We start from the raw sequence: 21718 nt of genomic DNA, 5'->3' as shown, positions 1-21718 counted from the left end.
CTATCATAAGATCTTTAGGTCATGGCCTGCATCAGTTTTTGTGTATCTACCACATCATTTATCTGATGCGAGTCCAGGCACAGAGGTGACACTGTCATATAAATGACTCCATCAAGTTAAGACAGTAGAAGCTACAAGTCTCTTTAAAATGAAATGCCCATTATTCACTACTGTATGATAAAATAAGGAGATGATGGAAATTTTTTGGCTACTCTGAATAAAAACTAGCAAGATCAATTAATTAAATACATTAATTGAAATTAATTAAAAGGTGCTGCAGAAACTGTTGCCCATTTACAAACATCTTACAGCATACCTCTGAGTAAATGCACACAGTCAGATCTCATAACTGGTTATTGCCGAATTCTGCCTACTGTGTAAGAAGTACAATTCAGCCCTCTTGTGGTTGTCTGCAGACATGCAAGTTTCTTTTGTGGAGAACTACATTGAAAACATAGCCTCTTCATAGGTTTTTCAGAACCTTGAGGTTCACAGATTGTATTAGAGAATCAGTAAACATAGCTTGCAGAACTATTTTCTTATAGTCTGATGCTGTTGTTTAAATCTATAGGGTTTTCCCAGACTGACTGATAAAACTGAGAACATCTGAAAGTTTTAGGAAGTGAAGAATTTCCAGTTTTCCAAAAAACTTTTCTTAGGGTTATCTATATAGGGTAGTGAGTAATATGTCATAGATTAAGACTGTAGAGAGAATATATAGTTCTAACACTAACACTTTTCCTTTGGTTCAGCCTTCAGTCTCTCTGTAGTTAGGAAACAGAACTATTAGAATCATAGAATCATTAAGGTTGGAAGGCACCTTAAAGATCATTGAGTTCCACCCCCCATGCCATGAGCAGCGACCCCTACCACTAGATCAGGTTGCACAAAACCTTGTCCAGCCTGGTCTTAAAAACCTACAGAGATGGGGCATCAACAACCTCCCTGGGTGATGCATTCCAATTCCTCACCACCCTTATAGAGAATAATTTCTTCCTAATATCTAACCGAAATCTCCCCTCTCTCAGTTTAAAACCATTACCCCTTGTCCTATCACTATCTTCTCTGATGAAAAGCCCCTCCTCAGCTTTCCTGTAGCCCCTTTCAAGTACTGGAAGGTGCTATAAGGTCTCCTCAGAGCCTTCTCTTCTCTAGGCTGAACAGCCCCAACTCTCTAAGCCTGTCTTCATAGCAGAGGTGCTCCAGGCCTTTGATCATCTTGGTGGCCCTTCTCTGGACCCTCTCCAATGGGCCTATATCTTTCTTGTGCTGAGGGCACCAGAACTGTACACAGTATTCCAGGTGAGGTCTCACCAGAGCAGAGCAGAGGGGCAGAATCACCTCCCTGGCCCTGCTGGCCACACTTCTTGTGATGCAGCCCAGGATGCAGTTGCTCTCTGGGCTCCAGCACACACTAGTGGCTCATGTCGAGCTTCTAATCTATTACCAATCCCAAGTCCTTCTCCTCAGGACTGCTGTCTAGTCGTTCTCCCCCCAGCCTGTGTTTGTGCCTGGGGTTGTGCTGACCTTGCACTTGGCCTTGTTGAACTTTATGAGATTGGCCCTGGCCCACCTCTCCAGCCTGTCAAGGTCCCTCTGGATGGCCTTCTTCCCCTCTAGGGTGTCAGCCACACCGTACAGCTTGGTATCATCAGCAAACTTGCTGAGGATACACTCAATCCCACTGTCCATGTCTCCAACAAAGATGTTAAACAGCACTGGTCCCAGTACTGACCCCTGGGGGACACCACTCATCACCTGCCTCCATTTGGACATTGAGCCATTGACCACAACTCTCTGGGTGTGGCCATCCAGCCAATCTCATCCACCGAGTGGATTTTTTAAATTATTTTTAATTTTTTTTTTAAATTAAAAAAAGTAATGTTACTCAGCACAGCCTCCCCACATGCCCCAGCCAGAAAAGCACCACCCCCAGCAACCTCCCCTGCGCTGCCTCCCCCCTCGGCCTCAGCAACTTGGCTTTGAATCATCTGAGCTCAAGTGAAAAATTTCTGTATCTATTATGGCAAACCATTTTGCTGTTATGACACCATTAGCGACACCAGTGCCATTATAGAAGGCAACCAAGTTCTAGAAAAACTTTTTTACCAGCAGTCTCTGCCTTTTTTAGCGTTTAAAAAATCGCTACCAAAAAACCCAGCACACAGTGCAGAAAAACACACCCTACAAATGAGGAACTTACCCAGAAATATGGAAAGCCTTTTGTCTAGAGTGTGCTACATCACTAACATCAATGTTTCTGTTTATCTTCTTTAGTGGAGAGTGGATTTGTACATTCTGTCGGGATTTGTCCAAGCCAGAAGTTGAATATGACTGTGATAAACCCACTCACGACTCTGAAAAAAGAAAATTGGAAGATAATGTGGGTTTGGCACCAATAGACCGTAGGGTAAGGATAAAAGGAGTGCTGTCTTACTGCTTCTTGTATTCTGTGATGTATGCGTCTGTTAAAAAGTGATGGTTAAGAAAGAGAATTAGCTTGTAAAAGGAAATCTGAGATCATAGCAGCCTTCATGTAAGCATGCTGAACAACACATCCTGAATGTGGTTGTGATCTAGTGCTCTGAACAGGGACTGTGTTCTAGGAATTACCAAGTACTGTTTCAAAGCTCTCTCACACACTGACTTTGCATTGAGAATTATGCTGTCCAAATTTGACATAGATTGAGGTTATAAAGTCATGGTTTTAGTCTTAAAAGCACTTTGTCAACATCCTTTTAAAAAATTAAGGTGGTTCTTTCACAATTAAGATGTACAGAAATGCAATACTGATCCTGCAGAGATTAACACAAGTGTCTGGGAATAACTGCTATCCTTTTGCTGCTTTGAATGTTCTAGTGGAAAAGCTACAAAGCAAGCTGTAGGTCTGCCAACTTTGGTTTTTCCCTTACACTTCAGAGAGAAAAAAAAAAGTTCCTTTGAGCTAAGAGTTGAACTGCATGACAGAATCTTTTGGATTCTTGAAGTTTTTTGGGGGGACAAGTTTGCCTTTTCGTAGTTGTTTTGTCATTATTTAAAACCTATTTGAAGCAAATTTTGAGCTGTATTGAAAACTTTCAGAAGTGTTACTTGGTTTCAGTTGGCAACTTGCGTAAATACACTGAAATTAGTATTTTACTTGGGGTCTTGTTCTACCTGTAGAACCATTATTTGCATGTGCTGCTATCTGAAAGGAAAAATGCTAGCTCTGTTTGTATTTTGCTCTAAATGTATGTTATAAAAATGTGAGTTTAAAGTCCTGTAAATAGTCTGCTAAAGGATAGCAAGCATAAAATCACACCAAACTATTATTAGAATCTCTTTCAAGACTCAGGATCCAGTTTAATATACTTGGATACACAAAGAAAAGATATTCCTTCCTTCAGCAAATGCTAAGTAACACTGCTAGTAACTGTGTGTGAGGTGTCATAGGTTGCATTTGACAGTTGGTAATGATCTATTTACTCAGACACAAAGTATATACTGTAAGCCAGTAGTTATGACAGTTAAAGTGACTTCCAAATGCAATTTTGGTTCTCACTTTTCCGCTTAGGAGCTGGGAGAGTCCTGACCATCTGTTTGGTATTTTTGTAGCTTGTTCTATTAGAGCAAATAACATAGGATTCCCTAATTACTTGGGTATTTATTTTCCTTGACACAGAAGTGTGAAAGACTGCTGCTATACCTCTACTGCCATGAAATGAGTCTTGCTTTTCAGGATCCAGTTCCTCCCACAGTATGTACTTCATTTCTTTCCATTGCATGTTGGTAGCATAATTGACATGTTTCTAATGGCATTTTTATGTCCCATCATGGTCCATTGTTGGAAGTCAAGTTTCCCAGACATTGAGTGTATTAAATGTGTTTAATTTCATTAAAACTGTCTGAAGGGCAATGAAAAGTTCAAAGCATTGGGTTGGAAAGAGATTTATTAGTAAAATTCCCCAAGAACTGATTTTACTTAATACTTCAAAAATAGACACAAAAAGTAAGTTCTAACACTGTCTGCTGATTGCCCAATGCTAAATAAGACAAAATGGTGCATTGGGATATGTTTGGTTTTTTTAAAAAAATACATGATTTTGAGATTGAGTACTCCATAGTACTAATATGAAATTGAATTTCTTATTATTAGCTTGAAATGTATTAGTTTAAAATGCTGAACAATACCTGGGTGCATCAGAAGTCCAAAAATAAACAGAAGACTTACCAGCACAATCAGATGTAAAGTATCCCACATGTTCTTCAAGACAAGTCAACGGGAAAAGAATTCATCAATGAGTAATATGCTCTTACGCACCCTTTTTACTCCATTTGAATAAAAATTATTCTTTTGAAGAACATTCCACAGAGTTTTAATAATAAGAAAAGGCTCAAGAGAGTGATTAATCGTATGATGGTCATGTATTGCTAAATTTAGGTATTACAGCATTTCCCTTAAAATGTGAACCTACTTAGGAAAGAGTCGAAAAACATTATCACTGAATTTCATATCTTATTTTGTAATTTCCAGTTCTTTCTAAAGAAAGAATAAATCTCATTTCCAATGACATTTCATGACCAAAATTAATTTTAAGCAACCCATGTACCATCTGTTTGAGTGCCTTGCCAATGTTTCTATTTGGTGTTCTTGAGAGTAAAACTTACTAGATGGCTCATTTGACTACATCCAAAAATAATGTCCAGATAGTTTGTTCTATCAAATGCAGCCAGTGTAGGTAGAGTTTTTATTTGTTATTCTTTTATTTTAAAGTAGGCATTGGGAGGAGCATATTTTAGCCAGCAGAACTAGCATACATCAGTGTTATTCCAGAAACTGTCTGCATATATGTTAGAAGTACAATTCCTATACCTTAGAGTTGTTCTTTGAAGATGACTAAGTCTTGTCCTCTCTCTCAGAGCTAAAGGTTTATAAACCAATAAGTAATGAACATGATTATATTTAATACAAGAAATTTATTCTCCACTTAGGTTCCAGACTACTACAAAATAATAAAAAAGCCTATGGACTTGTCAACCATCAAGAAAAGACTTCAAGTGAACAATTCATTCTACACAAAGCCGGAAGATTTTGTGGCTGATTTCAGGCTGATTTTCCGAAACTGTGCTGAATTTAATGAGGTTAGAAAAGCAGATACTTTATCTGGTTTTGTAGGTTTAGTTGCTTTTGGGAAAACTGTAGTAGGGGTAGAACTTAAAACACAAGAATTTATTGTATTGAACTTACTTTGATGATGAGACTGCAGGTAAAAAAACATAGGTCACATTTGAAACTGCTGTGGTGTTAGATGGCCCTGCAGTGGAGGTCCTTGTGCTGAGGGAAGGAGAATTGTAACAGACATGGGAGCTGAACAGCAGGACAGTAGGTAAAGAGCAGGACAGTTGTTTGTCATGGAGATTAAGGGTGAGCATTCAATTTAAAAATTTTCTTAATCTCCTTTGCCTCAAATCTCAAATTTGGTGTGGTTTTCATTCTGGGAGGTCTGTACTCTCCCTTATGATTTCTGTTTGCATGTTGAGTGATTTAATTTATTATCCCTCACTCCCGGTAAGGGAACACATAGTGAAAAAGGGATGCAGGTACGGAGTGAGAGAGTTACACTGGGAACAAAGGCTTCTCTAACTGGCCTCAGTGGGGTTATCATCCAGTCCCCCTTGATAGCTGGGAATATTTTCTGCTGTAGTGACTTCCACTTCAGGAAACTGGTCAGTCACAGTGGCTATGAATGACTTGATGACTGCCTAGTCTTCCAAGTTACTATCCTCATCCATCCTAATAAAGTTTTCACCAGAATTTAGAAAAAAGTCCTTAAGCTAGAGAAATTCTAGCATTTCAAGCAGTCATTCCAAAACAGTTTTAACACTCTGAAGGTGTGTGTGTGTGTATATGTATCTCACACATAACTTCCTTTTTTTTTTTTTTCCCAGTCAGGATTTAGGAGTTTTTAGGCTCTCCTTCCATAGCATTAAGAACCCAGGCAGCATGGCTTTTGCAATTGGCTTCTGTGGTAATCCGTCCAAGAAAAAAGCCATTGCGGGTGTTGGCCAAGAGATCTGCCCTCACCCTCTGTTCTAAAGGCTTTTGCTTTCTGGGACCATGTGTTCCACAGGTTCTATTCTTACTACTGGTCGACTTTGTAGTTTATAAGTTTATAAGAGCACCTAAAAGATCTAATGTGATCAAAGTCTAAAACTATTTTGTGATGCATTAATGTTGTTCATTCACCCAACAGCCTGATTCAGAAGTGGCTGATGCTGGCGTGAAACTTGAAGCATACTTTGAAGAACTTCTAAGGAACCTGTACCCTGAGACAAAGTTCCCTGTACAACCCAGCTGCCAGAGTGAAAAAGATAATCCAGAACTTACTGATGACTCGGATGATGACTTTGTACAGCCCCGGAAAAAACGCCTCAAAGTGGAAGTTGCTTAAATGAGCCACGTGTTGCTACTGAACATTTTTTTAAAACTAAGAATATTTATCACTGGTATTTGTGAAAAGGGGACAAATCGTAACTGCTTTGACTGGTAGGTTTGTGGGTACTTACGAGACTTTCTGCCCCTTGTCTGAAACATAAATCTAATGGAGATCAAGGTATATGAAGAGCTTCTTTGAGTTTCCAAGCGTTCATTATACTTCTGGAGCCGCACAGAAATTGCCTTTTACGTGGAGTGACAGCTGTTTGACTTGACTTTGAGAAGGAAAAGAAGTTTGTATAGAATTGAACTTAAAAATATTACATGGGCTCAACATGTGGCTTTCTGAGTTTTAAGAAAATGTGATCTCACCAGACTTGTAATTTTACCAAAGGCATGTAACTGGCCATAATTTTATTTCTTTGTACTACATTTAACACAAGCCATGAAAACAGATGGTGTAATATTATTGTCCTGCAATACTGACTGGTACAAGGAAACTGTAGTTGTCCCAAAGAAGTTATTGGTAATTTTAAAATGTAAGGGAGAGTGTATTAGAAACAACTTAAAAAAAAAAAGACACTTGTTTGAGAGTTTTTAATGGAGGAAATAAACTACAGAATACTTTGTTTTGCACCATTTTTCTCACCACCAGCAAGAAACAACGGTATTCCTATACTGTTTTCTTTAACAGGTGTCTCAAGTTTGATGTACCTCTGTTTAATGGAGTTGATAGCAAAGTCTCCAGAAGAAAAATGTTTGCTTGCAACTATCAGTCAATCTTTGTGTATATTTAGAGAGAGAAATGTCTTTTTTATCCACAAGTTCTTGTTGATTTTCCACATTTCTACATATGTTGTCGTCAGAATGCAACCAGCATCATTATTCACTTGGAAGTACACAACTTACTCTTGGACTCCTTGTTAAAAAATACCAGAAGGTGAGGACATCTACCTTCTCTTGTTCTGTCTACTTCCCAGAAGCACTGACAATACTACAGATGCTTGTTTCTGCCCTCAGAGATGGCAGAGGTAGAGAAGTACTTGTCTTTGGTTGCCCCAGCTATTGGTTTGTACTCTACATTTATGTCATCTTCAATGAAAACTGACCTTTTGGGACAGCAGGCAGTATTTTGGATTAATTGGGCTCTGGTTGTGCCAGGATTTTGTAAGTGGAATTGTGAAGACAGCTGAGAACACAGAAGCCTGCTTTTGACTTGTTCTGTAGCACTGATATGGTGCTGTGGATAGACAGATCATTGAGGAGACTAGAAACAAGGGCTGCTTGTTCCTCCTTGCTGTGCACATATGCAATCATAAAAAAGGCCCTTTTTTTGTGCTTCTCACCAGGTGAGATGCTACCTCCCTGCTTTTCTTTCTCTTAGGGTGCACTGCACACTTTATTTGTGCAGACGTTCAATACTGTACATTTCAAAAGAACACTCAGCTGTGTTTGCAGCAGGCCTCTGACAGAGCTTTTGAAATACCTAGATAGCCTGTAGCAAAATTTTACAGTGCTTCCAGATAAAGATGCTGCATGTTTCTGTGGACCTTAAGCTGCAAGAAGTGTGGCCAGTAGGACAAGGGAGGTGATTCTGCCCTTCTGCTCTGGTGAGACCACACCTGGAATACTGTGTACAGCTCTGGAGCCCTCAGCACATGAAAGATGTGGAGCTGTTGGAGAAGTACCAGGGAAGAACCATAAAGATGATCAAAGGGCTGGATCACCTCTGCTACAAATACAGGCTGAGGGAGTTGGGGCTGTTCAGTCTGGAGAAGAGAAGGCTCTGGGGAGAACTCAGAGGGGCCTTCGAGTATCTGAAAGGGCTACAAGAAACTTGGGGAGGGACTTTTCACGAGAGAGGGTAGTGATGGGACAAGGGGTAGTGGTTTTAAACTGAAAGAGGGGAGATTTATGTTAGACATTAGGAAGAAATTCTTCACAAAGAGGGCAGCAAGGTGCTGGAATAGGTTGCCTAGGGAGGTTGTGGAAGCTCCTCCCTGGAGTTAAGGCTTGATTTGATGAAACTTTGTGCAGCCTGGTCTGGTGTGAGGTGTCCCTGCTCATAGCAGGGTGGTTGGAACCTGATGATCTTTGGGGTCCCTTCCAACCTTTACCATTCTGTGATTTAACTATGGCATGAGACACCTATATAACTTCACACTCAAGTTTTGTTCTCCCAGCAGAAAATGGGAGAGAAGCAAGATGTACTCCTGCAGTCCAGTTACTTGCCTGGTTGCATAAGCTGTTTGAAAATAATCTGACTCAACTTGTGTTTTATGGTCTTGAATGTCACCATAAGAAGCTTCAGAAATTGCCACTACAATCAGGTTTGAGATATTAAATTTGACTAATGCAGCTGCTATATGCACAAATAGTTCAGGAATGCTTTTATTATTTTTTTTTTTTAAGAAAACACTATTTTCTTTCAAATGGCTATGGCATAAACTGCATCTAGTTCTGCCTCCCCCCACCTTTCCTCATTCCAGTGAATTTTGGCTGTTCCCCCCCCTTTATTTTGGTGTGTGGAATGGCACTACTAACAGCCCTACTGGTAAAGCGTCTCCACCTTGCTTTATGGGACAGTTAGAAAGCATCTTTTTATTGAATCATAAGAAAGGGAATGTCCTTGAGAAATTTGGCAATAAAAACCATAGCTCTTCCACTGTTTGGTTGCAGGGGTTTTTTTTTATAATGGATATGGTTTGGAGAAGCAATCAACATCAAATGCAGCTCATAGGAAATGACAGATTCCAAAGGTTTATTTTTCTTTCCTACCCAGTCCAACATCAAACGCTCACTTTCATTTTACTTGCTAAAAAGAAGGGGAAAAAATAGATTAAATTAATAAAAGGCACACGAAAACCAACAGAAATGGATACAGAGGAAAATAATATGCATTTTGGTTCTGTCTGAAAGGTCTTGCCTCTGACAGGCACTTGTCCCCATGACTGCTTTGAGGGTGAACTGATGCTGTCCTAATAAACTGAAACAAGTAGATAAGCTGTTTAAATCTATTTGTCTAGATTTCACAAAAAGTTACTTTTCTCTAGTTGCTTCATTCAGACTTAGTTTTATGAAACACATTTATTGCCAAGAGCCTGAGGCCTAAAGACTGCCATGTTAAAAGAGCTTTTATGTGAGGTATTTAAATTCTTGTATGGATTGGGATGACTGTGCTGTGTGAGGCCCTTGGATAATATGTTCAACAGTCACAATCCATCAATCTCTGAGTGACTCTGTACACAAATGTGATCTCTGAAATGACCATGAGATAAGAGTAAGCAAGTTTAATTTAAGATCTAATGTTGGCTTCACTGAGTACTCATGTAGTTCTGCAGCTTTTTATTTTCCATCCTTTTGACTTGCGCATGTCAAGGGCAGCAGCTGGAGCTTACAACTTATTTGTAGCAAGGATAATAATGCTATTAAGTCCCCAGGAAAAGGGGGGGGGGCGTGTCCCATTAAGGAATCATTACACTTGCATTTCTCTTAACCACTATTAGCTAAAGTTAATCCAACTGTAGTTGAATCAAAGCTTGCTTTTTTTTTTTTTTTTTAATGTCTGAAGCAGTTTTAATTAAGTGCTTTGCTAGGTAATTCTTGTAAATCCAACCACTTGAAGGCCTAAGTGACTCTCTGGCCTCTGTGCATGTGGTTAAATTACACCCACAAGGGAGGAATAGCTTGCTTTGACCACTTACAGAATCATAGAATCATTGAGGTTGGAAGGGACCTCAAAGATCATTGAGTTCCAACCCCCCTGCCATGAGCAGGGACCCCTACCACTAGACCAGGTTGCACAAAACCTCGTCCACCCTGGCCTTAAAAACCTCCAGGGATGGGGCATCAACAACCTCCCTGGGCAAACTATTCCAGTTCCTCACCACCCTTATAGAGAAGAATTTCTTCCTAATATCTAACCTAAATCTCCCCTCTCTCAGTCCTACCCCCTGTCCTATCACTATCTTCTCTGATGAAAAGCCCCTCCTCAGCTTTCCTGTAGCCCCTTTCAAGTACTGGAAGGTGCTATAAGGTCTCCCTGGAGCCTTCCCTTCCCTGGGCTGAACAGCCCCAACTCTCTCAGCTTGTCTTCACAGCAGAGGTGCTCCAGCCCTTTGATCATCTCGTGGCCCTTCTCTGGACTCTTCCCAATATGTCTATATCTTTCCTGTGCTGAGGACCCCAGAGCTGTACACAGCACTCCAGGTGGGTCTCACCAGAGCAGAGTAGAGGGGCAGAATCACCTCCCTGACCCTGCTGGCCACACTTCTTTTGATGCAGCCCAGGATGCAGTTGCTCTCTGGGCTCCAGCACACACTGGTGGCTCATGTTGAGCTTCTCATCAACTACCACCCCAAAGTCCTTCTCAGGACTGCTCTCCAGCCATTCTTCACTTCTTAAACTGGTATTTCATCCCCCAGTCTTCTATGGAATATTATATAGATACTTTAAATGATAGTAAAAAAACCCAAACAAACAAGCATTTCTAAAATAAATGCATTTAAAAAAACAGGCAGTTATTACTATGTTGTTTTCCTGAAAACCTTGAGGTAACTGGCCCATGCACCTTGGGGAAACCTTAGAAGACATGACACAATGAACTTAAGTGAGTGTGTCTGTGTTTATATATTCATGGTTTTTCAAACTTTGGTTCTGAATATCATGTAAAACTGTTTGATCAAACCTCTGTCTTGCTCTAGGCTACTAAACACCATGGATTATTTAGCCCATGGTCTTCTCATTTATACAGGTAAGACTGCAGAATAACAGGCAGTGTGATGTGGGTGTGCTGCACACATTATATCAAAATTTCCATGCCAGTATAGCTGGATTGACTAATAACAGACCTGCTCATCACCTCCTGTAATTAGACGAGTGTGATCTGTGCATGGGAAGCTGAATTTAACCTTCCCCCTTAGTCTTCTAGCTGACTGCTTTTTGGGAACCACTAGCCACAAGGGCTTCACTAACAGGATGGTACAATTGGGGTTTTCACTTGAATTTGATGAAGAAATGGCTTTAGGAGTTCAGGGTATCACTTGTATCTGCTGCCCCCTCTCCCTGCAGCACAGGCAGAACAGAATGTGTGCTGGTGAAGCAGGAACTTCCAAGTCAGGACTGGAGATATTAGCAAAGAGGGGCTTGCATGAGCTGAAGTTTGCATGAGGTAGCTGGGGCTGGGGTGGGCCTCCTGGGTTTTTTTACAGTGAGAGGAAATGGCCTCAAGTTGCACCAGGGAAGGTTTAGATTGGATATTAGGAAAAAAATCTTTACTGAAAGAGCAGTCAAGCATTGGAACAAGCTGCCCAGGGAAGTGGTGGAGACACCATCCCTGGGGGTTGTTAAAAAGAAGGTCGATGTGGCACTTCAGGCCATGGTTTAGTGGGCATGGTCATGTTGGGTTGACAGCTGGCCTTGATAATCTTAGCAGTCTTTTCTAACCTTAATGATTCTATGAATCTACGCATTGTTCTTTTATGAGAAATTGAACTTTAGGCAACTGGAGTGAGAGTTATTTAAGCTGCTGCAAAGGCAGCGTTCCTGTGCTTGCCTATCAAGTCTGACTTTGGCTTATGAACCATCAGAGGAGTCTGGTTTGGGATCTAGCTGAATCATAATCTACAAGTTTCTAAATAGCATTTAAATACCCAGGAGCTCCTGGAATGGTGCCACAAACCTGCAGTGCCCTGCCCTTGGTCTCGATGGGCAGCGTGACCGCTGAGATGGCACAGACGACGCACACAGATGCAAAAAGACAGAGGGCCCCAATGAAGGAAACACTCATGAGAACCTGCAGGCAAAACAGTTCAAACATAAGCTCAGTGATATGGGGGTTTAGTAGTTAATTAGGAAATAAGGAGTGAACTAAGGATCATAAACACCTGAGAGACTTGACAATAAGAAAAACAATGTCTTGTAAGCTTAAAAGCTTTCAGAAAGCAACACACACTAGCAAGCTCAGACCTGGGATGAGATTTATGCAGAGCTGTATCAGACAAAGACCACAGAAATTGGGAATTCCCTATTTTTATTTTTATTTTTTAATTTACTTCCGGAGCATCTTTCTATATTTGACAGCCATGGTAGGCACAATGTTTACCAACAGTGTCAGACATGCTCTTACTTGTGCTATAAATGGGGCCACCATAGCTCCAACACGGCACAATGACCCGCTTGTTCCCATCCCCAAGGCTCTCATTGTGGTGGGGTAAACCTAAAATATGCCAGAAAGAAATCAGATTAGTGCAACAACAATCTGTGATGTGTGTCCTTATTTTTCTTCTTTTTTTTTTTTTTTTTTTTTTAATTTTCTTCTGAGCAACCCATTACATTATCAAAGGCAGCTAGTGGGATAAGATATGAAATTAAATAAAGGCTCCTTTGAGTCTCATTTTTACCATTACAAATCTGACATTTTTTGCCCCAAGTAAAGTTTTTAGAGCAAGTCAATCAAAGCTGGATGTGATTCTCCTGCTGTTTGCTCCTTGCCCTACTCCCTGCTTCCCCCATTTTCTCCCAGCTGTGCTGGGCAGCTCACATCAAAGTCACAAAGGATATGATGGGTGCTAAAGGAAGAATTCAATTTATATTGCCCTGTATCTCGGAAACAGGAAGCAAGGATATTGTTTGCAGTCTCCTAGACTGAATATTTTTTGTATCAACAGCACTTTTGTTTAGAAGGAGGAAAAAGAAAAAACATCCCAGTAAGAAACCCCCAGGCTTAGAAGAATGTGCTTTGTGTAGTTTCTTTTTCACATCTCCTAAACACCTGTGCCAATAAAACACTTAAGCATGTGCTTTGCTTAATGCCTGTTAATAGAGATTAGTAAGTACACTCATTTAAGCCTTTGTTTAAATACTTTCCTGGGCCCAGCCAATGGAGGTAAGGTAATTCAAGAGGGGCCCAGGCATGTGGCTGGAAAGGAGATTTGGGGTTGATCATTGATTAAATTTTGAGTAGTATTGATTTGTGACATGGCTATTGCAGCAGTGGTCTTTACATCAACATCATCCAGTTCAGGACTATTAAAACATCAATATTTATTCAAGCCTGGAGTGTACTTAAATAATATAGTGTGCTATTAAAAGAAGGGTGCTACTTCTGTTTGCTTTTTATCACTTTACTCAATCTGCAAGGCAGTACACTTAACTCCACAGAATTGTTTTAAAGAAGCCCCACACAACAAAACCCCCCAACAATGTGTGTACTTAACCCACAGATCTCACGGCTCCAAAGCTATGTGAAGGACAAACTCTCTGAAGGAATAAAACTATTTGCGGACAGAACACAGCAATTTCCATTAAGTGGAAAAAGTGATATTTTCTAACTTTGACAGGGTCGTGGAGGGGCAAGATGGTGAATTTTGGAAGATGCTGGCACATAACAACCTCAAGAATAGCATTTTTTAAGTGGCTGGCCAACAGGTGGCTCATCGGGGCATTCCTTTCCTCTTCCACATGCTCTTGTCATCTCCCATTAGTTTTCTAATTCCTTCTCTGATCTTTCATATGAAAACAGAGTGGCCAGGAAGCCAGAAATACTTAGATCAAATAAGGTGACTCTAACTAGTCAATAAGTATGGCAGTATTACTGAGTATGGGCAAAATTGATGCCCCAGAGCAGCTTACCGTACTTTCAGGAGGACCCACCTCTGCTGTGTAAATGTAGATGGTGTTGAAGTTTGCTGAAACCAAGGCACGCAGGATGAAGAGAAACCCAATCATGCCCGTGCTAGAGAGAAAGAGCCAAGTGGAGCAAAAAGTTAGTATGTCTGAACAGTGATGAGCAGAGACACAGCCTCATCTGTTCACCATGCTAAGGCTTTTACCCACTTAATATAATGCAAGAATAAGGAAAAGTTAATTGTTGACAAGTATAGTCTTTCTTTAGTCCATTGGCAAGGCATGTTTGACAAGAGGCTGTTGCATTTTAGGTTTCCTTTAGGCTGGTGTTAGAGGCTGGAGGAAATTATCAGAATAGGACCATCCTGGCCCAGCTGATGCCTTCAGTACTATGATCAAGTCTGACTTCCAGCCTAGCCCACACTTTTGGCTCCTCTGTAAAATGGTTGCAAGCAGATATGATGGCCCAGGCTCAGTTTCAGGGAAAAGTGAAAAAAAAAAAAAGCAATAATAGCCATACAGAAGCCTTAGTGGATGACTGCCAGCAGTCACAGGGGCTGATATAGCTTAACAACTTATTTGCAGCCTCCCACTCCAGCTACTAGCCAGTTCAGAGGAAACCAGCTCAAAGCTGTCCTGATTTTCAGTGACTTTTGAGCTCTGCCAGTTTGGGGTGGGGTGGGGGTGGGGGGCTTTTTTACACATCCTCACAAATCAACCTGATAATTACAGCACTCATGGCAGCCTTTCCCCATGATGTCTTGAGCTCCTCATGAAGTGCCTGATGGTACAAATTAGAGAAGATATAGGTAGGACAAGAGAAAATGGAGTCAAGTTGCACCAGGGGAGGTTTAGGTTAGATATTAGAAGAAACTTCTTCGCTGAAAGGGTAATTAAACACACCAGTAGGTTGCCCAGGGAGGTGGTTGAATCACCATTCCTGGAGGTGTTTAAAAAACAGAAAGATGTGGTAGTAAGGAGCATAGTTTAAGCACTGGACTTGGTAGAGTTAGGTTAATGGTTGGTAGACCTAGGTTAATGGTTGGTAGAGTTAGATTATGGTTGGACTCAATGATCTTAAAGGTCTTTTCCAATTAGAACACTTCTGCAGCATTGCCAAAACAAAGGGACAAAGAGAAGAGACTGAAAGAAAAATATTACTTCTTTCTGGTGGATGTTGATCATATACATTTTCATTTTCTAGACTGTACTGGGAAGCAGCTAGTTGTATGCTCAGGGGAAGCTATGTGGTCTCAGTTATACAAGTGGGTTGCTCTGCACACCACTGCACCACAGGTTCTCCTGCCGCAGCTTTCCCAGGAAGTGCAGGGAGTCAGAGGGGTTGGGTTTTTTTCTTTCAGATGTACAAGAATCACTGTCTTGATCAACTGGTGACCTGAGAGGTACTGCCCTCTGCATTGCATGCCTCCCCTTGCTCCCCAACAAGACCCACATGCTGATCCAGACTACCTTGAGGTGCAGATATTAAGGAGAAGAAAGAATAGCGCTGTGCATCCCATGGTGATACACAAGCTCAGGCGTCTTCCGAGGAAATTGATGCCAAGAATGTTCAAAGGATTTACTAAAAGCAAAAAGGAAAGACATAAATTGTTAGATGACCTAACTGCAGTAGTTGTCTGTCTTCATAAACCTTAAGCAGCGTGCCTCAAAATCATCTCTCTGTATCCCCAGCACCCACCAAACACACTAAAAAAATGCACAAGCCCTATTAATTATCTTCTTCTACCCAAATTCTATAATTTTCCTTGTTTTGCTTGTCCTTCCTCTTAGGAGATGAAAGTGTCTCTGAAACTGCCTTGCCCTCCGGGAGCAGGATACCAGTGCTGGTCCTGAGCCATGCATAGCACAGGCAAGGAAGGCACCTGCTGGGTGAACACTGCTGGTCTGGGTGATTTTGATCCCTGTGGCCATGGTCCAGCCAAACACTGGGGCCCAGAATGTACCCTTTTTAGTCCCACCATGAGCCAGGAGACAAGCCGGCACCTGAATGCACCACGAGTGGTCCCAGCAGGGGCTGCACGTGCAGGATCCAGCACGTGGTCACTTGTAGTTCAGATGCTGAAACATGGAGCAGGGGAAGACCTTCACCTCTCCAGCAGTGTTACAATACTAGATCCACGCACAGTGCCAGGCTGTCTTACAGGTGCCAGCTGGGTGCCTTTTGGGCTATCCTGTCATCCCCCAGTACTCCCAGGCAGGCTGCACCAGGAAGCATTTTGGTTTGCTGGAGATTCCCTGGGCACTTACAGAATTTACTGTAGCACTCAGCACAGGACCTACTCCTGAGACCACCAGCTCTTGGGAAGTAGGGCAGTTGTGTGGTGCATTCAATTGTATCATTCTGATTATTTGCAATCCTTGCTTTTTTATCACTTTCCAAAAACTATGTCTGAGAATTTGGGAAGCCAGGCTCATTTCTGGGAAGTTAGGAGCCGTTTCCCCTGGACTTTAACCAAGGGTGATGGAATGCACGAACTGCAAAGGAGATCTTTGTCTCTGCTGCTGCGTGAACCTGTCCTGCCATCAGAAGCTGAACTACTCACCTGGGGAGCAATTCCCTCCCTTGCCCCTTGCCACCAACTCACGGTCTGTGTCCCAGACCTTCATTGAAGAGCCTGTACCTGCCACTTGCCGGCAACACCGCAGACATTCCCAAGCCCTGGCACACCTGGAGGTGCACACCCAGCTGAAAGCAGCAGGGAACAGCTGGCTCTCCCGGGGGACCAGCGGGGCAGGGAGGGGGGTTTACGTGCAATCTCTCCCGCGGTGCTGATGACCATGGTCTGGTAGGCTGCGGGCCCCAGGAAGCGGCAGTGGCAGGGGCTGTGGGTCTCCTCGGAGGCCTGGCTGGGGCCCAGCGCCGGGGCTGCCGCGGCGCCGCAGACCGGGTCCCGCTCCAGTAACTCGGTGCTGGCCAAGATGACGCCGTAATAAGCAAAAGCGATGCCGAGCCTGTGGGGCAGAAGGGTGCTGTGAGCAGCAGCAGTCGTGGGGAAGCGGAGGAGGCTGAAATGCAGCAGGGTTTGGGTGCTCTGGGACCCCAACTGAGTGCCCCAGCTTCAACACGTTGTGTGCTGGACCCCCTTCGCCTGAGCCCGGTGGTGACCCAGGCACCCCAGTAGCACACCCCTACCACCTCTGTCCATGCATGTCTCTTCCTTGGAGGATCCCAACCCAGCTCATAGCTCAGCTGTTTGTCTGCCCCTTCATGCTGTTTCTTGCTCTCTTCAGTCCCTTTCCTCACATAGGGAATGGGAGATGGTTCCAAACCATCCCTTGCCCAAGGATGGCCTGACCAGGGAATCTCACCATCAGCTCCCAACACTTTCAGCCCACATGAACCAACTGTCCAGGGTTGGTTTTGTTTTGTTTCTAAATCCTTATCATTTCCACCCAGGAGTTTTTGAAACGAGTTTTCATTAAGTGGCTGGAGAGGCTCACGCCGCACTCTGGCTGGCTGGCAGGACCACAGCATCGGGGATGGCAGCCTGACTGTGCCATTACCAAGAAATTCAGCATGCGCCTGATCATAAGCTGGTGGAGATGCAATTTTCACTTTTTTTATCCCTGCTGGCAGTTTCAGAAATGAGCAGTAAAATCTGGTCTTGCAAATGAGCTGCCTGGGGAGGCAGAGGGATGCTCGGGGCACAGAGGGGCAGGAATGGAAACCTGAGAACATGCCAGCAACTCCCTGGGGGACTAGGAGAGAAAGGATAATTAAAAGACAGAAAGGTATTTCATAAGACTTGTACAAGTTGGGGGAGGGGAAAAACCCATAAAAAATAATGGCCCGACTTAGCAATATTTTGGGTCAATGAGTTCCCATGGACTCATTTATGTATACATTGCCATTCCAGACAGCAAAGTCAATGAAATATATGATACATCCAGCTACTGGGAACATTGCATGTGAAACCCGTCCCTCTTCTACCATAATATTCCCCAGCCAGTGGCACTGGTAGCAGTTAATGTGTTGCTGTTGGAGCCCTATTTCACTGATCCACTGGCTGGCCTGCAAAGGTGGGTGGTGCATTTGTCCTCCTCTCAGCAAGAACACATTCACCCCAAAAAGGAAAGCAGAGCCACGGGCACACGGCTGGCACACGCTGCAGGTGGGTGTGGGCTCTCTCCTGTGGCTCTCCTCTGGTTCCTACCTCACCTCTCTGAGCTGCCCTGTCCTGAGGAGGGACTCATGGCATCCTGCAATGTCCTGGGTATCCAGACTTTTTCTGCCTATGTTAACACCGACTGGCACAGGGTGTCTGAGGCATGGACTGAGATCAAGACAAGCCTACAAGACCCATGCCCACATCCAGCTGCCAAGAATCTGCAGCCACCTCCCTGGGCAGAAATGGTGCTTTGTAAAGGGAGAGTCAATGGAGCTTCTTCCCGATTCAACTGACAGAACAAGCTGATAAGCAAGAGAAAAAAAAAAGCACAAAAAGCCAGCCAAACAACAAAAAAAAAAACACAACTTTTTTTTACCATATGATCCATATCTGCAAAGTAGTTCTGAGGTATTTGGGGTGGAAGAGGTCCTTGAATCTTCCTCTCCTTTCCTGCAAATCATTTGACAGTAGTAAAAGGTTTTAAAAAGGCATCTTTTTTACAGGGGCAAGTGTTCTGCAGAAGTAACGGCACCCCAGGCTGCTGATGGCACAGACAGACAGATGGTGCAACAAAGCACCCCATCAGCCCTCCAGAGAGGAAAGCCCTTCTTCCCAAAGGATGCCTGCAGGAGGACACACTGCAAAGGATGGAGGTAAAGAGAACACCCTGAGCACTTCCAGCCCCCACAGGCCCCCGCAGCTCCCAGCAGTCTGGCCCCAATATGACCATCACAGTGCCAGAGAAGGACCTCGTTGCTGTTGAGAGCCAGCACTGCTGGAGCTGCTGGCAGCTCCCCTTGCCTCACAGGCTGGAGAAGGGGCCCAGTGTCCACTGCTCTGCCTGTGGAGTAAGTCTGTGTCCACAAACATCTTCCTGGGAGGCCTGAAATCCCAATGAGCAGAGAGAAGCTGTCACTGGGGGGGCTTTGCCTGCCCTGCTGCTCTCCAAGAGCCAGCAGCTGCCTCAGCATCCCACCACCGAGGGGAGACAGGTCAGCAGGGATGGGTTGGGTTGCTTTTACTTTTATTTTCCTCATCATTAGTTAAAACTGACAGGGTGCACAACTAACAAAAACCCTTCCCACAGTCAACGTGGGTCCATTACATAAACTCAACTAAATGACAGGGAAACTTTAATCCTAATTTATTCCAATAAAATAGCACCATCTTGCATGAATTGCTAAGGACAATGCTTTGTGCCTGTGGGACTGGATAAGCAGCAAAGAGGTCCAAGAAAATTACTTAAAAAGGAATTGAATAATAATTTTGAGGTCCTTCACAATAGTTTTGTCCAATTTTCCTCTTTGGCAGTCAAAGGAGCCACCTGAATAATTCCTCTTACTCTGCAATCAGCAGAGTCCAGACTGGGGGTAAGAGGGAGAAGGCTAAGGAAGGGGCCCTGGCCCCAGAGCTCTTCTCCTGCCATGCCTGCAACACTCATACATGCTTTTGGGAATTTTAGTGCAGTAGTGATCAACTCCTGAGCTGCTCAGCTGCTTACAGGCCTCTCCTGCTTTGACCCTCTTCTGCTGCTCTGTGGCTCCATGCTGGAGTGCTGGGACCCAGAGGAGAAGCCTGGCCAGGGGAGGGAAGCAACCTCTGTGAGTGGTGGGTTGACCTCACCTCAGTGACCCTTGCAGCCTCACCAGCCACAGCCCTGAGAATGACCCCAAAGAGCGGGACCCAGATCTCATGGCACGAGGTACACCCTGGTGGATGGATGGGGAATAAAGAAAACACTTTGCCAGGATCCCTTTTTGTGGCAAAGGAAGCAGATCCTTTCTCAGCACGATATTTTTCTGAGCGAACATAGAGAACGCAAAAAAAAAAAAAAAAAAACAAAAAAAAAAAAAAAGCAGAAAACAATTCCATTTTGAAGGCCAAGATTACAATCTCTCCAAAAGAAAATGACATCTTAATCATCACATTCAGTAGGTGTTTGGAAAGAAACTTGGCAAGGAGAGGAAGAGATGTGCTTGGCAATCCTGCTCCCTCCCAGAACACCAGATACTGGCAGATCTATGTGGGAAGGAGGTGCCAGGCAGCCCTGTGGGCTCCTCTTACCTTGGGGGACTCCCTCAGCACCCCCTCAGGCAATGCTGCCTTGTTCATCTTGGCTATCCTCTGCAGTGTGGCCAGGGCAGCTGCTGTATTTCCTGTGGAGATGTTGTACCGCGCCGACTCCGGGATGAACTGAAAGCAAAGTGCCATCAGAGAGCCTCTCTGCACCTTTCTGTCCATCCAGCCCTCCTCTCAGCTTCCTGACATGCCCAGGAGCCTGGCCAGGTTACCACAAGGAACCACCTCAGCTGGCAAAGCCTTTTGCCTGTCCTCCTTCCCTGCCATGGCCTGGGGCACCCCCACATGTCTCAGCTCCCCACACCCCATGCTGGGGGCTCACCCTTCTCAATAAACCCATTTGATTGTCCAGCTCACAGCAGTCTGCTACTGAGCCACCTGGGGAAGCACTTGTAGGAGGTGGGAGCCAAAGACACAACATTTCACAAAAACAACCCATAAATACATTGAAATTCTGAAACAGGATGAGGCACCTGTCACTTACTAAAGCAGAAGTCCTGGAAGATTCAATAAGGCCATTAAGGAAGATATGGATGAAATTTAAAAACAGACTCACTGCTCATGAACATTTCCAACATTCACCCACACCTGGTGCTCCTCCCAAAATAAAATATCTTTTAATTAAATTATGGCTTTATTAAATTATGCGCTATTGCTTATTTAAATACAAATTAAATACTCTTTTTTAAAAGGTACGTATACTGACTGTGTATTTTTCTCTTCTGGGTTAAAACTTTTGCTACTTTTTTTTCTTCTGCCACAAATAACCAGGGAAACCAAATGTCAAAGCTATACAAGTGGATGTTCACAGCTACCTTGCATTTGACTGCCCAGGTAGCACCCCAGATCAGCTTGTGCATCCATTCTACTGCAGGAAGGGATGTCACATCTGCATGACTTGGACCAGCCGTAACTTAGCACTGCAGGGCCCATGAGCACTGTAAGTAGGGATTTTCCACATCACTTCCCAGAAATAAGGTGGTCCTCATGTCTGAGGCTGCTATTTCTGAAGCATAAGTAGACCTAAGGAAGCTGTGGTTGGCTCTGGCACCTATTTGGCGTGTAAACATTTTACTAAGGTTTCTTTTCTCAGCCCTAGCAAATGTAAAGACTGAAGAGGATGTGCTGACACCACCTCCTGGTCTGCAGCCTCCCCAAGCCACCAGGAAGCTTCCCAAGCCACCCTGGTGAAAGGACTGCAGTGGTGAAGGAAAGGCACAAGGACAGCACCAGGCTCATGGGCGGTGGAGGGCAACGCCTGTTGGTGCCTGGGCAGATGCCAGGTTGGTGGTGGTGCTGCAGGAATTGGGGGAGGGACTTTTCCTACCTTGAACACCAGGATGAGCAAGATGCCAGGGATAGAGGCAACTCTGATTAGCCACCGCCAGCCAATGGTTGGGTTCACCACTGATGCCAGGCCAATGATTAACAAGGATCCTGCCAACCAAAATATCTTTCCAAGGGAAAG

General features: G+C 43.6%; 2 protein-coding genes across 2 annotated transcripts in view; one reads left to right on the top strand and one right to left on the bottom strand.

The window, feature by feature from the left end:
- The window catches only part of TRIM24 (tripartite motif containing 24), a 37836-nt gene extending 31333 nt beyond the window's left edge, over window positions 1–6503 (top strand). The window contains exons 16-19 of the mRNA XM_010005873.1: window positions 2278–2410; window positions 3662–3736; window positions 4972–5121; window positions 6234–6503. Of these exons, the coding sequence (XP_010004175.1) occupies window positions 2278–2410; window positions 3662–3736; window positions 4972–5121; window positions 6234–6431 (556 nt within the window). The 3' untranslated portion in view covers window positions 6432–6503. The remainder of the gene's footprint in view (window positions 1–2277; window positions 2411–3661; window positions 3737–4971; window positions 5122–6233) is intronic.
- A 5544-nt stretch (window positions 6504–12047) lies between these two features.
- SVOPL (SVOP-like) overlaps window positions 12048–21718 on the bottom strand; it is a 16432-nt gene continuing 6761 nt past the window's right edge. The window contains exons 7-14 of the mRNA XM_010005872.1: window positions 21578–21703; window positions 20236–20364; window positions 18548–18621; window positions 16812–17014; window positions 15512–15623; window positions 14069–14150; window positions 12543–12632; window positions 12048–12209 (exon numbers count right to left, since the gene is read on the bottom strand). Of these exons, the coding sequence (XP_010004174.1) occupies window positions 12048–12209; window positions 12543–12632; window positions 14069–14150; window positions 15512–15623; window positions 16812–17014; window positions 18548–18621; window positions 20236–20364; window positions 21578–21703 (978 nt within the window). The remainder of the gene's footprint in view (window positions 12210–12542; window positions 12633–14068; window positions 14151–15511; window positions 15624–16811; window positions 17015–18547; window positions 18622–20235; window positions 20365–21577; window positions 21704–21718) is intronic.

Source organism: Chaetura pelagica, unplaced genomic scaffold (genome assembly GCF_000747805.2).
Source record: "Chaetura pelagica isolate M959 unplaced genomic scaffold, ChaPel_1.0 scaffold79, whole genome shotgun sequence".
Classification (NCBI taxonomy): Eukaryota; Metazoa; Chordata; class Aves; order Apodiformes; family Apodidae; genus Chaetura; species Chaetura pelagica.
The sequence above is the reverse complement of the archived record's forward strand: the minus strand, read 5'-3'. Positions and strand labels throughout refer to the sequence as shown.